The 17316-nt window shown below is 36.6% G+C and overlaps 1 protein-coding gene across 1 annotated transcript in view; it reads right to left on the minus strand.

Moving 5' to 3' along the window:
• Window positions 1-1605: 1605 nt before the first annotated feature.
• The window catches only part of Ywhaq (tyrosine 3-monooxygenase/tryptophan 5-monooxygenase activation protein theta), a 33980-nt gene continuing 18269 nt past the window's right edge, over window positions 1606-17316 (minus strand). Inside the window, exons 3-6 of the mRNA XM_046441238.2 lie at window positions 7952-8075; window positions 4597-4760; window positions 3692-3787; window positions 1606-2703 (exon numbers count right to left, since the gene is read on the minus strand). Of these exons, the coding sequence (XP_046297194.1) occupies window positions 2644-2703; window positions 3692-3787; window positions 4597-4760; window positions 7952-8075 (444 nt within the window). The 3' untranslated portion in view covers window positions 1606-2643. The remainder of the gene's footprint in view (window positions 2704-3691; window positions 3788-4596; window positions 4761-7951; window positions 8076-17316) is intronic.

Genomic DNA, 17316 nt, shown 5'->3' on the forward strand with positions numbered 1-17316 from the left:
TACACATTTTTAATGGCCTTTCTAATATTTCTCACTACAAAAAAAAAAAAAATCTTTACTGATTAATATTTAAATTCTAAACACGAGTATATTCTACCATGCTGTCAAAAGGAAACTTACAGCTCTTTATCAACCTACGGTCAACAAATCATAGCTCAATATGTAGTTTGTAAAAGCTGAAATTTTAAGTTTTAACCACAAAATAGGTGCAAACTTTAAGTTTTCTATTTCAGAAAGTAATTTCAAAAGAGAAAGTTCAAATGTGGCTTTAAATCCTCCCTCCCTCTTGATCTTTTTTTTTTAGTTTTTTTTTTGCTCCAGGGGATTGAACCCAGGGGTGCTTAACCATTAAGCCACATCCCCATCCCATTTTGATACAGGGTCTCACCAAGTTGCCCAGGGCCTCACTAAATTGCTTAGGCTGGTCTTGAACTTTCAATCCTCCTGCCCCAACCTCCTGAGCCCTGGGATTACAGGTATGCACTTCTGCACTTGGCTAAAGGATTCTTAAATGCATATTAATAAATGAAAACAGTCACTCCAAAAATGATAAATATCTTGTTATTCCACTATTTGGTTACTACGGGGGACCTCACTCCAAATTGTTTACTTATCTCTTTCCCCTGAGGAAAGGTGTCCTCTCTCCTACAGAGTTCTTGGTGGTAGTATATAGGTATACTCTTTATCTAGTGCAAAGGAGGCCCACAAGGCAGAGGGACGAAGGAGAAACCAGAGACAGGCCAGTTTTAAAACAGTCCTACAGCAAGAAGGAGCTGCTTGGCAAGTTACCACTTCACTTGCCACCTTGTGTTTAGGACAGTCTCCCAACTCCTAAGTGTTCTTCCCATCTTCTTATTTAAAAGTAGTAACATCATACTGACTTAAATTGGGGGGAAGCCAAGTCCTATTAACCTTTTTTTGAGATGCTGGGAATCACAGCCAGGGCCTTTTGGATGCTGAGCAAATGCCCTACCACCAAGCTATTCTTCCAACCCAACCACACTTAAATGGGTACTACCCAAATGCTGTTGAATTCTGCCTTTCATTTCCCCTCACAAAAAAAAAAAAAAAAAAAAAAGGTATAAATAGTCTTACTTCATAATAAAATTTTAGGAAACAAAGGACAAATTCTACAGTGTTAACTTTTCAGATTATTTTCTGACTTAAAAATATCAGTTCTCAAACCAATAGACAGGTTAGTAATCAAAGTTTACAAAAATATTTCTGAAAAACTAAACAAGGTACTCTTTGCCTCTTAAAATATCTGAAGCACAATTCTAACACCATCCAAGGCACTCACAATCAAATAATTAGCTTTTCTAGTTTTAAAATGTCCACTTTATTCCACAACACTTAGCCAGGTATCATTTACATCTGAGAAAGAGAAGGACCATGAGACTGATTTTGGTAAAACACTAAGAAATTGTAGTCCAATTTTACACATTTCCAGGAAGCCCCAGACAAGTGTACCACAATGCAGAAATATGGGTATCACTACTACATTTTACATAAGATAAAAGGGAAGTATCAATCAACTTCAGAAAGTAGTAAATTCACCTGTCCCTTAAAATACGGGTAATGCAAATGTTACAAAGTCATAGTAAATGGTTTTATAAAATGTAATTTTATTTTATGTTACTCTGCTGTTACATAGGGCATAACATTTTCACAAGGCTTTTTTGGGACTACAGTCAATGATTAGCAACACACAATAGTGGTCCAACTCTCTAAAGAACAATCACGAGACAAACTGGACACCCTCTCACATGTGCACAAATCTGCATGGAAAAGTACTAAAGTTTTAGACTTGGACTTGTGTACTTTTATTTCCCCTTTCTAGTGTATTAAGAAATGACATGCACTTTTAATTTGCCAAAAGCGATGCTTGTATTCTGGCAGCAACATGCTACTTCTATTACATAGTAAAGTGAATACCAGAACTACAAAGGCAGGAGGTGTAAGTGAATTTTTATTGGGAAGGGAAGTTGTCAACTTAAACAGCAGCAAATGATGAGTGAATAAGGAAACTCCCTGTGATCACAGATGGACATGACCTCCACAACATGGGATATAGGAGGCATTTCAACTTGTGACCGCCACCCCCCCCACCCCAGCCAGGAAATGTCAAGTGCTCTCCCATTCCATCTAATACTTCTGGATTCCCACTAAAAAGGAATACAGTAAGAGTATAGAAAGGTTGCTTACTGAAAGGAAACCCTCAAAGAAAAATAAAGAAGGGAATGTAGAAAGTAAGAAGTCATGTAGAACACTCTTTAAATTGCAATTAACTACATTTTCTTATCTTCACAGTAATACAAAACACAGTCACTTGTAGAACTGGTTCAGATTACTTAAATACCCGATACATTTTTAGTCCTCTACTAAAAGTGTTTGGAATTACTTATGTTTATATGAAATGAAGCTATTAATACTTTTCTACAGCAGTAACTGCACACCAGGAAGGCCAAGACAAACACAAATCAAGGAATGGAGTTTTCCCAAAGCTGCAGTGTGAAAAGACTATAAACAGTTGATTCCATACACATGAATGGGTTTCTTTGCTATAGGAAATCCAAGTGGAATAAGGAATGGAGATGTGTAAAAAGGTTTCTTGAGGGAAGAAGGATGACACCCTGTTTGCATTTAGTTTTCAGCCCCTTCTGCTGCATCACATTCTTCTCCTGCACTGTCTGATGTCCATAACTAGAATTAAAAAAAAAAAAAAAAAAGTTGTATTAGGTTACTATTTCCAGATCAGACAATCTGTCAAGTCCTACTGCTACATCAAAGTGTGATTCTTCTTTTTTTGGGGGGTGGGGGACTGGAGACTGAACACAGGGTGCTTAACCACCATGTCACATCCCCAGCCCTTTTGATTTTTTTCAGGCAGGATCTTGTTAAGTTGCTTAGAGCCTTACTAGCAAATGTCTATCATATGCAAAGTCCTGAGTTCTATACCAAATTATGTGAAACAAACCAACCAAAAAGACCAACGGGGGAAAAAAAGATCACAAGTACTATTTTCTAAGGATCTTTCTAGTTTTAGGATAAAAACATGAAGTGAAAACTTGTTAGTTAATACTGATTACAATCATTTCAAAAAAATGGGTAATTTTTTAGTACAGGGATTGAAACTTGGAGTGTTCCACCACTGAGCTACATCCCCAGATCTTTTTGTTTTCGAGACAGGCAGTCTAAGTAAGTTGCCGGGGCTGGCCTTGAACATGCAATCCCCCTGCCTCAGCCTCCAAGGATTACAGGTGTGTGCCACCATGCCTTTTAATAGAACATGGTGTTTCACTGGATCTTAAGAAAGCTTCTACAACTATATAGTCCCTAATAAGCTACTGCAAATTTACCCAAATAAAGGGAATACATGTGCTGGGGTTATAGCTCACATGCACAAGGCCCATGGTTTGATCCTCAGCACCACAAATAAATAAATAATTAATTAAACGGGACACTACAACTATATAACCCTATGCTAATATAATCAACACCTTCAACCCACAGAATAGCATTATGTTAATACCAAATTCCTTGTTCTTAGTACCTTCTCAGGAAGGTCTGATAAAATGCCTATTCACTAGGGAAACCTGCCTACGAATTCTACTTATGTATTAAATGTCCATTTTCTGAGAGAATAAACTACTTTTGTTCCTGAAAGGAAATAAAAGAGTGAACAACTCACTGTTAAGTTGTCTCTAAGCAACTGCATGATGAGGGTGCTGTCCTTATATGAGTCTTCATTCAGTGTATCAAGTTCTGCAATGGCCTCATCAAAAGCCTGATAAATATTAATATCCATGGTAAGCAATTGATAGAAACTGGTTAGTTTACCATTTTTATAATATATGTGAACATCAATGTTATATTCTACTATCAGTTAACAACAAACTCAATGGCACCGTTTCCTGAGATTCACAGATTAAGAACTTGTGCATACAATCTGAAACTTAAAAAGCTACGTTCTGAAACACTAAGCATTTCTTGGTTCTTTAAAAGGACACACAATACGGTAACAATGATTAATATAACCTACAAGAACTACTATTTATTTGGAATAGCCTCTCGCCCTGGCAGGCATTACTTCCCAAACCTTGTTTCCTGTCTAAAGTAATTCACACTTCTTTGACTACTCTACCCATGCTCTTTAGCCAGATTACTGCTATAATCACTGTTAGAAGAGATTATGGTGTTCAGGGCTAGGGACATGTGGACAAGATGCTAATAAAAAGGAATATATCCACATAAATACTGAAGAAATCCTCCCTCTATCCATCCAAGTGAAACACCTAGAAATTAACTTTTTTTTTTTTTTTTTAGGGGGGGGAGGTGGTACCAGGGATTAAACTCAGGGGCACTCAACCACTGAGCCACATCCCCAGCCCTATTTTGTATTTCATTTAGAGACAGGGTCCCAATGAGTTGCTAAGTGCCTTGCCGTTGCTGAGGCTGGCTTTGAACTCACGATCCTCCCGTCTCACCCTGGTGAGCCACTGGGATTACGGGCTGGCATGCACCCAGCTGAAATTAACATACTTGATATCCAAAACAACCTTAGACAAAGAGGACATTTCCTGGAAAACATCTTACCGTTTTAGCCAGTGTGCAGGCAAGCTCTGGGTTATTAAGGATCTCATAGTAAAATACAGAAAAGTTAAGAGCCAGCCCCAGGCGGATTGGATGTGTGGGTTGCATCTCTTTCTTGCTTATATCAAATGCCTCTTGGTAAGCTCCTTGGGAATTATCTATCGTTTCTGAGAAGAAAAGAAAAAACACTATACCCAACATATCCAATATATAGCATATTAACTTTAACACATGCTACTAGCTTTTGGTAGAATGAGACTTTTCTCTGTAGCATTTTTTAAACCACTGCATACTAGTACTAGATATTTAAAAATTAATTGATAATGCAAGAAAGTGGGGCACAGCCATTATATGAAACTTTTTTGTTTTAAACTGTGCTGGTATTACTTAATCACTTAGTCACTCAACTGTCTTTATAATGCTGCTTGCTTACAGCTAATTTATAAAAATGCATGAGATAGTATATCACATTTTCCCATCTCTGAGGCTAAGATGTTTTCCCTTTTAGTACTGGGGATTGAACCCAGGGGCACTTAAACATTGAGCCACATCCCAGCCCCCTTGTTTATTTATTTATTTTTTATAGTTGTAGATAGATAGCATACCTTTATTTGCTTAGTTTTTTTATGTAGTGCTAGAAATTCGAACCCAGAGCCTCACACATGCTAGGCAAGCACTCTGCCACTGAGCTACAGCCCCAACCCCAGCCCCATCCCTTTTAAATATTTTATTTAGCAACAGGATCTGGCTGAAGTTGCTTAGAGCCTTGCTGATTTGCTGAGGCTGGGAATATAGGTGTGTACCACTTTACACAGCCCTCTCCTGAATTATAAGACCAAGCCTATCAATAAAAATAAACCAATGGTGAGAACAAAATTTCTTTTTTTTTTTTTGTAGTTGTAGATGGACAGAATGCTTTTATTTTATTTGTTTATTTTCATGCGGTGCTGAGAATCGAACCCAGTGCCTCTCGCATGCTAGGCAAGCGCTCTGCTACAGCCCCAGCCCCAACCCCACAATTTTTTGACTGGAATGCTACCTCCCTAAATAATGAGAACACTTTACAAATATCTTACCACCAAAATCTCCAAATTTTGTGCCTTTATAATCATCATTGTTTTGAAAAGGTGCCCACATGAGCCTTAAAGACTAACATAACACAAATTAAGCTATTGCTGAATGTGTGTATTTTCCTTCTTCTGAAACAGCCTATTATTGACCCAATTACGGCTGGAATAGCCCTCATGTAGTGAGAAGGGCATGCTGTCAGGCACATGAGAAAGCCCAGCGCCGGAGAATAGTAGTAATATAAGGACAGCCCACTTACAAATCCAGATGAACAGAATGCATGTGAGACTATGTGTGGGACTCAGGGGTGTCAGTGAGCTACAAGCAGCTAATTCAGATTAAAGCCAGGGATATGTCCCAATCTCCCAAGGACATTCCTTTGACTTGTTGTTATAAATATTTTCATTTCTGTGTCAATGTTTTCAGGTCCAGTTCTGCTTATCTGTGTGGCAACAGAAATTATACATCAGCACAAAGTGTTAGTTTAGCAGACAGATTTCACTACAGAAAAGTATAACTATTTTTTCTTTATATCTTCAATTACACTGATACATAGGATGGCAGAATTCTCGTTTTCAGTGACTAACTCAGAGATCAGAGTATAGGAGTACATCTTTTTTGGATGAGGCAATATTAAGAAAAAAACAAGCTTATTGTAAAAAACTAGGAATTCAGTGATACTTCTCTACCTTCAACTTGACAATTTTGTCAGCAGGCCCATATATAAAATTCAGTAGGGTTTATTATAATACTCGCTAATAATACTCCAGAAGACTGAGTTCACTGCAAATAGGTTTACTTTTCCACAATTAAAATAGGGAGTCTGATTATTACTTTTCCCCATTATTTTTTAAATGATAGTCTAAGACTTAAAAAAAATAAGTATTTAATGGCTTGGGAGGCCAAGGCAGGAGGATCTTGAGTTCAAAGTCAGCCTCAGCCAAAGTGAGGTGTTAAGCAACTGTCTCTAAATAAAATACAAAATAGGGCTGGGGATGTGGCTCAGTGGTCGAGTGCCTCTGTGTTCAATCCCCAGTACCCTCACCGAAGGTATTTAATATTCTATTTTTATGACAATTCTTCCAGTCAACACAGTTCCTATGTATTCAAATAAAACCTAGACATAAGGGTCATTTAAAATTACTGTGAAGTTGGAACAAACCATACACCAAAAATAGACTCATCTTACCTATCTTCAGAACTCTGATTAGCAATGTTGTGATCCTTTAAAATTGGTAGTATGTGGGAGACCAGCCTTGCACTTGACTGAGTCACAATCCCCGGCTGGGTGCTGAGGCGTTCAGTCACAGAAATGTGGCAGAACTTTCCCCACCCTTCTTGGGTTTGAGGGTCGAGGGTTGGTGTCTCGTGCATGGGTCTGTCTTGCTACAGCCCGCCCCATGGGTGGAACTATGCTCACCTGTTCCTTTGTAATATAACCCCTTGCCCTGTTTAGGATAGAATCTTCCATGGAAATGCCGTGTGTGTGTGTGTGTGTCCCCTTCTCTGTGTCCTTGGGTATGGCCTACCCAGATGTCAATCAACCTGCCGACAGTGGACACATGAAGAAGACTCAGCCCCCTGAAACCCCCTTGCCTCATTTGAATAGCTTCTCCTCAATAAAAGGGGTCAGCACGTGCTCTCGCTCTCTCTCTCTTCCTGCGGACCCTTAAGATCAGAGGAGCCATCACTGCGACCCCAAACAAAAAGGTATTTAGCCCGGTTCAACTGGAGTAACCCCTGAGCCTTTTATCGTGAACAGAAACCTGACAGTAGTAGTATACTAAACTAATGACAAAGGAACATAACATACTGTTTCTATGTTCTACATGTAATTTCCACTGAAATACAGAATCACCCAGAGCTAAAAATATTAAGAGATCGATCCTGTTGTTAATATCAGATTAGAATTAGAATTCACATGTGTTTAAATTTTTAAAGGACACATTAAATTAATGACTACATTTTTTTTCTTCTATTTGTTTGGTACTAGGGATTAAACACAGGGTGCTTTTACTTCTGAGCTACTTCCTCAGTTCTTTTTTATATTCTATTTTGAGAGAGGGTCTTACTAAATTGCTGAAGCTGACCTCTAATTTGTGATCCTTCTGCCCTAGCCTCCCAAATCATGCGCTCCAAATAAGGCAATATTCACTTTCTTGACATACAAGTTGCACAATTTTCTTTTAAGTTACAAAGGGCCTGGAGACATAGACTATCATCATAAGTGTCACCTTCTCCCCAACTCCCTTTTATACATTGACTTTACATGTATGTCAAATATACTTACGTTTCCGATCATCACCACAGGCAACTTCAGCAAGGTACCGGAAGTAATCTCCTTTCATTTTCAGATAGAAGACCTTACTCTCTGGATTAGTTGCATTGGCTATTAAATACTTATCCAACAATTCCTGAAAGAAATAAGATAAAACAGTAAACACTAGTAAAAACCATTTAATTATAGCAAGAACTTGTAATATAATGACATGCTTCTGCCTATCATGCATTTGAACTGCCTATTATTAATATAACATTATATCATTCTAGCCAGAACTTGAAGCATGTTCTTACAACTGCTTGTTGTAAGCTTTAAATCATGTGGCCTACAGTTTCTAACAGTAAAGCTAAATTACCCCAAACATTATTAGAAACAACCTGCCCTTTTACCCAGCCATTCATTCAGCATTTATTGATCCTTGCATACATGCCAGGTATTTGGCCAGAGTGAATACATACAAGACTGAAGATAAGGTCCCGGCTCCTTAGAAGCTCCCAATCTACACACCAAGTGTTAATAGATATAGAAATGACATGCTATGAAAGCACAGAGATTAAATAGCTGATTCTGTCAGAGACCCCAGGGGTTAGACAAACTTCCCAGGGGAGGGATACTTGAATATCAAGAAGAAAGAATGAACCAGGAAGAAAACAGGGATTTGTAATCATTTTATTTAGGGAGGGGAAACAAAACATTTAAGACATCAAGTTCCAGGGAGAAAAGTACAATCAGGGAACAAACAAGTAAATCATCACAGCCTCAAGCAGCATGTCCAGTACCCTCTACAGACAAGCACCCGTCAAGAATAAGGCAAGCCCAGGAACTGTGTATGAGCTTTAGAAACTTGAACAGCAATTTTATGTCAACTGAATTTGAATTTTTTAAAAAAGCAGCACCAGGGATGAAACCCAAGTGCTCTATCCCTAAGTTACACCCCAGCCCGATTTTACATATTTTAAAAATTGGGTATTTCTTTTATCCCTGATTTCATATCAAGATACCTGCACTTGATGGAACGAAAACCAGTGCTGCTCAAACAGAAGTATTTGTACTTCCAAAGATGCCAGGTATGACCAGGAGTATTTAAAAAAAAAAAAAAAAAAGTCACAAAAAACAAGTATGGTATTTTAAGACTACCAATTTTACTTGATGTTAAATAATTAAAATCTTTTTTGGCCAGGCACACTGGTACATACTTGTAATCCCCAGTGACAGGGGGACTGAAGCAGCAGGACCACAAGTTCAAAGCCAATCTAAGCAACATCGCAAGAAACTGTCTCAAAATAAAAATAAAAGGACCGGGAATGCAGCTCGGTAGTATGGCAACCTTGGATTCAATCCCCAGTACAAAAAAAAAAAGTACTAAAATATTGTGGAATATAGTGAAATTCTCTTAGAAATTTAAAGATTTTAACACCCACTGCATAGGTTTGTTTTGGTAATAAATTTTTTCAGATGCCATTAGCTCTGGATTTGGTAATGAGGGAAATGTTACATGTTAAGTGCTCATGTAACCATGTCACATGTTAAGTGCTCAATAAACACTGGCTGTCATTGCCAGTTCTCCTGCCTAGGTACACAGTTTGAGAAGAACTGCTTCAGGCAAAGTTAAACTAGTGAAAAATTCTAAGCAAAGAAAATTAAGATTGCACTTTGGAAAAGTAGTTACATACTATCAGTTAAGACATAAAAGTACCAACAATGATACAAAGTGGGGAGTTTGTAGAATAACCCAGTAAATCTGCTTCAACTTCAGATAAATTCACTACTGAAGAAAATGAAGACTTTTTACAGATCTAAAATACAAGTTTAGAAAATGTAGTTCTAATCCAAGAAACCTTGTTTACCTAATTTAAAAATGACCCAACAAGACCAACTACTGCATCCATAAGTTATTTTAATGAAAAGAAACAGAAAAACATATAAAACCTTTAAAGTAAAAAAAAATTATTTTTTCAAATGTTATATTTATCCCCGGGTCAAATCCCCAGCCCCCTGAAGGAATATTTTAAAAGGCCTGAGGCTTTTAAAATAAAATTAGTGAAAAATTATGTAATAAACTCCCAGAAGTTCATATGTTATGAAAGTGGCAAGTATGAAAACCATGGCTGAAGCTGGAAAGTCTTCGGGCCAGGAGTGTGGCAAAAGGCCCAAAGGGCCACACCCAAGGTACAAACAAGCGCTGCTCCACATCATCACACTCAGAAGGAGAAAAAGGAATCAAGGGATTCTTTTTAAGAATTTCTTCTGTTCAACATTACCAGTACATTTTTAATAGTTATTTAATAAACCCCAAACTCTTCCCCAGAATCTTAGAAAGTCACACTATTTTTTTCCCTCTATGTCTTTTAATTTTAAAATTGAAAGTTTAAAATTTTTATGAACTGAATTTAGCATTTTTTTTTTCTTAAAGGAGGAAGACAATAGTGACAGCCATTTTAAAAAGTTCTAAATCCCAAACTGAGTCTTTTTAAAAATTTTTTTTCGGGGGGGTGGGGTACAGGAGAGTGAACCCAGAGGTGCTTAACTACTGAGCTTTTTAAAAAGTACTCCAGTACTTTTTATTTTAAACAGAATCGCACTATGTTACTCATGGCCTCACTAAGTTGCTGAGGCTGCCTTTGAACTTGTGATCCTCCTGCCTCAGCCTCCTGAATCACTGGGATTATAAGCATGAGCCACCACTGCTGGCTTTTTCTTTTTAAATAAGAAAAAAAAAAAAAAAAAAAAAGTCAAGTCTGACTAAATAGAGGGCTTGGGGTAAGAAACAGAGATGAGAGAAATTTCCATTCTAGCACTAGTCTCTCCTGGGTCAGGTGTAGGCTGCTCATGAGGACCTATTGACATGGACTGTATTACAATTACAAGCAAACTTGCCTTCTGAGGATTCAGTTAGCTGCTACTAGTGCATTAGTTAGAACTCAGCCACTTATGACCTAACTTCTCCTTTCTAAAGTTATTAATTTTAACAACTAGTTTGCACATAGCCATTACGTACGATTTACAGTGTTGGGCTTTTATAAAGTGACTTGGACATTACTTCCATCCTGGAGTTTCAGCCAGGTATCATGGGTTCTTTTTCAGATGCCACTAGCTCTCTGTGAAGGAAACAACAGGTACAGAATAATTCTGTCTTCCCATATGATGTGTATTTTAGTCCAATTAAAAGATAATGGATGCTGCTTCAGTCTTACCAAAATGACCATGGTTCTATCTAGTTATCCATGGCTATTAATATGAGATAGAATATAGGCTACTAAAACTTGAGGCATACAGCCTGTCTGTACAATTTAATTGGTAGTATTTTAAAAATTATTTTAAAAAACTCAATACAGACCCCCGAGAGAAAAACAAAACAAAACAAAACAAAACCTGCAAATAGATCCAAACTTACAACTGGCTCCCTCAAAATCTTTCCAAATAAGTGTATTAATTAAAGGGCTACGGTTGAGGCTCATAGTAGAATGCTGGCCTATGATGCTCGAAGCTCAGCACTTGGAGAGAAGGGGTACTGCTAAGATGCCAAGAGAGAGAAGTAGTGAATCAATGTTAACATTTATACAGTTGAAAGTTCCTCCACTAATTTTCTGGATACATTATTCTTATCAATGAAGTTAGAAATCCCCCTTACAAACTCTTTAATTGGAAAATGTTGTGCTCTTGGGAGCTTTGGAGCAGGACTGAGCTCCTGCCAGTGCTCGGTTGTTACCTGAGGGGCAGAAGGTTCTCCTTTTTGAGAACCTGAGAGAGCATAAAGATCCTATCATTACCCTCAACCGCTTTTCTAAAGTAATTTGTTTGTCTTCAGTGGTATTCCACAGCACTCAACAAATTCATATTTTTATACTAAATAAACTCACTGATAAGTAATTTCTGATTTACAAACAATATAAGCTGCTCATCTCTCATTATAGAGCTTTCTCTTTATACTAATCTGATTTAGGAAAAAATAAGTAACCAAAGAAGAGCTTTAAAACAGGAGCAAAACAATCCACAAGAAACAAATGTTTTAAGGCTTTTCAAATTTCGTATCAGCTTATTAAAGTTCATTAATCTGCAGTATTAATATGTTCAATCTCTAATTTTAGGTCATTATTACAAACAAACAAAAACCTTAAAATGGAGCATAAGGCCAAACTCAAATTAGAGATGTCTGTGTGTTTGTGTATATGTGGGGATACTATTAGGGACTAAACCCAGAGGTGCTCTCCCACTCAGCCATACCATTTTTCCTGTTGTTGTTGAGACCATGTTACTAACTTGCAGAGGCTAATCTCAAACTTGTGATCCTCCTGTCTTAGCCTCCAGAGTCACTTGGATTACAGATGTGTGCTGGCATATCCAGCTCAAATCTTTAATCAGTAACACAACCCAAGTAGAGCTTTAGAAATTCAATTATCATCTGTGGAAATGACTTGTGTACTGTCATTAGCTCTATGAAATCTTGTGGCAAATTGGTTCCCAAGAGTCTTTTTTTTTTTTTTTTAAAACTATGTAATGAGGGTATTATGATCTAAAAGCCTAACTTCAAGCCCCATTCTACCCTGAGTATACCCACTAGGGTTAAATTTCATAAAGGATTTGCTGCCTTAACCAAGCAAGCAATGAAACACTGAAGGTTTGATTCAAGTCAATCATACAACATCATTTGTGGAAATGTTTTCTATCATTAATTAAAGAAATGCACTGAATAGTTAATTATCCTTGCGTCGTTTAAAAATTATTGGGCCAGGCACAGTGCTACATGCCTGTAATCCTAGCAACTTGGAAGGCTGTGAAACTTTTTTAAGAATGCAGTGAAACTTTATCATAGAGATCAAGCAAGCCTTAAGACACATCATGCTGTGTGATCAGCTGACAGTTCACCGTGTGATCAGCTGATAGTAGGTAGCATAGCATTCCATTTAGAACTCACACTCAGCTACAAAATCTAATCAATTTCTTTCCACCTTAAATGCCGTTAAAATTTTTCACTTAGGCTATGCCAAATCCTAAAACCTCTACAAACTACTTTAATGAAGTGGTGGAGCTGGAGAACAATGACTATATGTGCTGGTCTGCCCAGGATCATCTCAGTTAAGCTGCCATCCCAGTATAATTATTAATACTATTTTTTTTCATTCCTAGAAGTATCCACTTTTGGAAGATATTATACCATCACCCTGCAGAAGAGATGTAACATATTATGTTCAAAGCTTTCTAGTTTGCTTCCTTCCCCAACCCCATTATGACCTCAGGGCTTAAAGTATCCTAAGCACCTGCTCTACCACTGACTCAGATTCCCTATTCCCAAAGTATTTTTTTCAATACTTACAAGATAAGGAATTAAATTTATTGCTGCACATTTCATGTGCACATAAAAGACACTTCTTTAGATATGCACTAAAAACCACATGTGATGACATCTAATCGGTAGGACTTTTCAAAACACTAATTACCCTATTTATCAAACAAACAGATGTTAATTGAAATATTAACTGTAAATATTAACCTCATCATGTCCCAAAATAATCAAAGCAACTTTTGTAATGACACCTTGGACTTACTTTTTTAAAAAAAATATTTAGTTTTCAGTGGACACAATATCTTTATTTTAGTCTAATGTGGTGCTGAGGATCGAACCCAGTGCCCCACGCATGCCAGATGAGCTCGCTACTACTTGAGCCACATCCCCAGCCCTGGACTTACTTTTTAATAGTGCCTTCCCTTCCCTTACCCATTCATCCCTTCAGATAATACTCCTTTTATAACTAATGTTTAATCTTTTAACTATATTAAAATAAAATTAGTGGATAATAAATACTCTAACAGACATTTTAAAACATTTGTTAAAAGTCCTAACTAAGGTATAAGGGACAAATAAAGTAATTATAATAAAACAATATGCATTTCAATATGTAAATGTTTATGTATCCACAGTGTAAACAAAGCATAGTTGGTTGGATGTCTGCCTCTAAAAATCATCAATACAACATTATCTTCAATTACAAATTTACACAGTCTGTTCAAATATCACAAACGGCCTATCCACCAGTCAATAACAAGCAAAACAAAGTAAAATCTTCTCTTCATTTTTCCACAGTACTTTGCATTTCTGTTTAATTTGGTGTTACTAAAAACCATGAAATAAAACTATTTTAAAAAGTAAGCAACCAGGCATACCAAGTTCAGAGGCTAAAGCAGAAGGATCACAAATTTGAGGCCAGCCTTGCAACTTAGCAAAATTTAGTCTCAAAAGAAAAAAAATAAATAAAAAGGACTGGGGATGTAACTCAATGGTAGAGCATCCTTGGGCTCCATCCTTAGTACTACAAACAAACAAAAAAACCATTGGGTAGACTTCCACAATTCAAGATACCCATGTAAGCTAAAAAAATCCCCAAAAAAACTTTTTCAGGGGATCATAAAATAAATGAGGAAATCAGAAGACAAATAAGGGTTATTTCTCAGGTACTTAAAAAAAAAAATAAGTGTTAATAAAAAAAGTTATGTTGAAATGATTAAAGAATCCTTTAGAGAGATACATTTAGATATATATTTAAACATTTATGAATTATAACAAGATGATGACAAAGACTTCAAAATAACTGGGGTTTGGAGGTAGGGCTAAAAAAACAGAATCCTTAACTACTGAAGCTGGGTAGGGATATATATTATTTTCTTCATTCCTGTACAAGTTTGAAAATTTTCCTGATTAAAATAATCAGGATTGGGGTGGGATTGTAGCTCAGTGGTAGAGTGCTCACCTACCATGCATGAGGCACTGGATTCGATCCTCTGCACCACATAAAAATAAAATATTGTGTCCACCTAAAACTAATAAATAAATAAATAAATAAAATAACCAGGATTAAAAAAAAAAAAAAAAAAAAGCCAGGAGGAGAGAATACAAAGAATTAAGAATGGGCTGCTTGGAGGTGAAAGGAGAGAAAGGCTTTTTTTTTTTTTTAAATAAAAACAAAACAACTGATAGACAAGACAGTGGAATGAGATGGACATCATTATCCAAAGTACATGTATGGAGACACAAGTGGTATGAATATACTTTGTATACAACCAGAGATATGAAAAGTTGTGCTCTATATGTATAATATGAATTGTAATGCATTCTACTGCCATATATAACAAATTAGAATAAAAAATTTAACAACAAAAAAAAACAACTAAAGTATTTAGAGGTAAATGAAGGGAAAATTAATAATATGGAAGGTACATCTGAAGAAACTACACAGAACCCAGAATAAAGAACAAACAAGACAAAAAAAGGTAGAGAAGTTATGACACAAATACAAAGTCTAAAGATAATCTCTAATAGGAATTTCAGGGGAGAATAAAAAGAATGAGGAAGAAATGTTAATCAGAGGTAATGGATAAGACTCTCTGTAATCATATAATCATCTTCAGATTGGTAATGCACACTAAATCTCAATCAAGATAAAATAAAATAAATTCATACCTAGACCATCATGGTAAAATTGCAGAATGCCAAAGACAAGAAAATTCTTAAAAGCAACCAGAGAAATGACAGTTTACCTATAAAGGAAGAAACAATAACATGACTGACAGTTGATTTTTCATAAAACAATCAAGAATCTTCAAAGTGCTGGGAAAAACAACTGTCAGCTAGAATTCCATAACCAATTAAAGTAGCACATAAAGGCAAAGACACTTCCAGACAAAGACAGATGTTCCCACTCAGGGCATTACTGAAGGAATCTTTTTAGAGTGGGAAGGCAAGGTAATGGCATAAAGGGAAGGCACCAATTGGAATATTAACAGTAACTAAAATACCAAGTAACCAAAAATTTCCTAGTCATAATCTTGGAAGAGTTCTCATTCTCCCCCAAACTGAGGAAACACAGAAGTATTACAAAATGTTGAATGTGATAATTCAAGTTTGCAAAGTAGTAGTACCTTGTGTGTGAAGGATGCATGGCATTAAATCAATATCAGTGTTGAGGACAGTGTTCCTCAACTCTTTTAAAGGACTAGGTAAATTTTCAAGAGTAGTTTTTTTTTGCCTTAAGACCAACAGGCATCTGCCTTTAAGACTATACTTGCTAAAATTGGATAACCAAATTATGATAATTTGCTCCAATAGGAAACGTTTCATTTCTCAAACATTTTAATTGTCCACAGTGTATTTTAAGACAACGAACGACATGCGTTCATTGACATGATTTTAACCAACTTACATGTTAGTAACTCACAAATGTTCCTTACCTAGTTGGGCAATTTACTTTTACAGTTCTGTACCTGTTTCCTCATTTATACAAGTTACTGATGGTTCCTACTTCACAGGGTTGTTGTGAAGATTAAATAAGATTAAATAAATTAATAAACACCACTTGGTAAAAAAAAAATCAATCATCCTGCACCAACAAAACAGATCTTTTTCTTACACACCAGGGTGAGCGCCTCCTATATTTACTGACACCTAGATGGATCACTGGAATTTTAACTACACTTATTTTTTGAAAATTACTTTTGTCTTCTTAACATAATCTACCATTGGTTTTCTTATCCTACTTTTTTTTTTTGTCTTAGGAAAAGCACTCAGTAGCCCTAGTAAAAACCTGAGTGTCATTCTACTGTATCCTTTGGCCTCACTCCCCCTTGCCTTCCAAATGTTCAAGAGTCACACAAGTCCCAAGAAGAAATTTTCTCTAAGAAGTCAAGACAGCACTTAGAAACCTCAAAGAATCATAGCACACTGCAGAAACATGTATCCCCCCTCTCTTAAATATATACCACAGAGGGAAAAGACTTAATCTTGCCTAGATTTTATATATACACACATGCATAGTGAGTATGTGTATATAAATATGCAGTACATGTAATATATATGCGTTAGTAGAGATTAGTAAGAACAAGATTTGACTACAATTTGAAAATGTATGAAGTAAATATATTTTAATGACACAGATGAGTTCAAAATACCAATGACCATTCTTCACAGAACTACAAAAATCAAACCCTAAATTCGTTTGGAAAAATAGCCAAGGCAATTGTGAACAAGAAAAGTGTTGCAGGAGGCACCACAATACCTGATCTCAAATTATACTACAGAGCTATAGTAACAAAAATAGCATGGTACTGGTATCAAAACAGACATGAAGTCCAATAGAATAGAAGACAGAGACAAGCCCACATAGTTAAGAGCCATCTGATACTTGACAAAGGCACCAAAAATGTATGTAGGAAGAGCCAGGTACAGTGCCACACGCCTGTAATCTCAGCTGCTCTGGAGGATAGGAGGATCGAGAGTTCAAAGCCAGCCTCAGCGATGGTGAGGCGCTATGCAACTCAGTGAGACCCTGTCTCTAAATAAAATACAAAATAGAGCTGGGGATGTGGCTCAGTGGTTGAGTGCC

The sequence above is a fragment of the Marmota monax genome, unplaced genomic scaffold, assembly GCF_021218885.2.
Source record: "Marmota monax isolate L192 unplaced genomic scaffold, Marmota_monax_Labrador192_F-V1.1 WCK01_AAM20220418_F8-fsc00010, whole genome shotgun sequence".
Lineage (NCBI taxonomy): Eukaryota > Metazoa > Chordata > Mammalia > Rodentia > Sciuridae > Marmota > Marmota monax.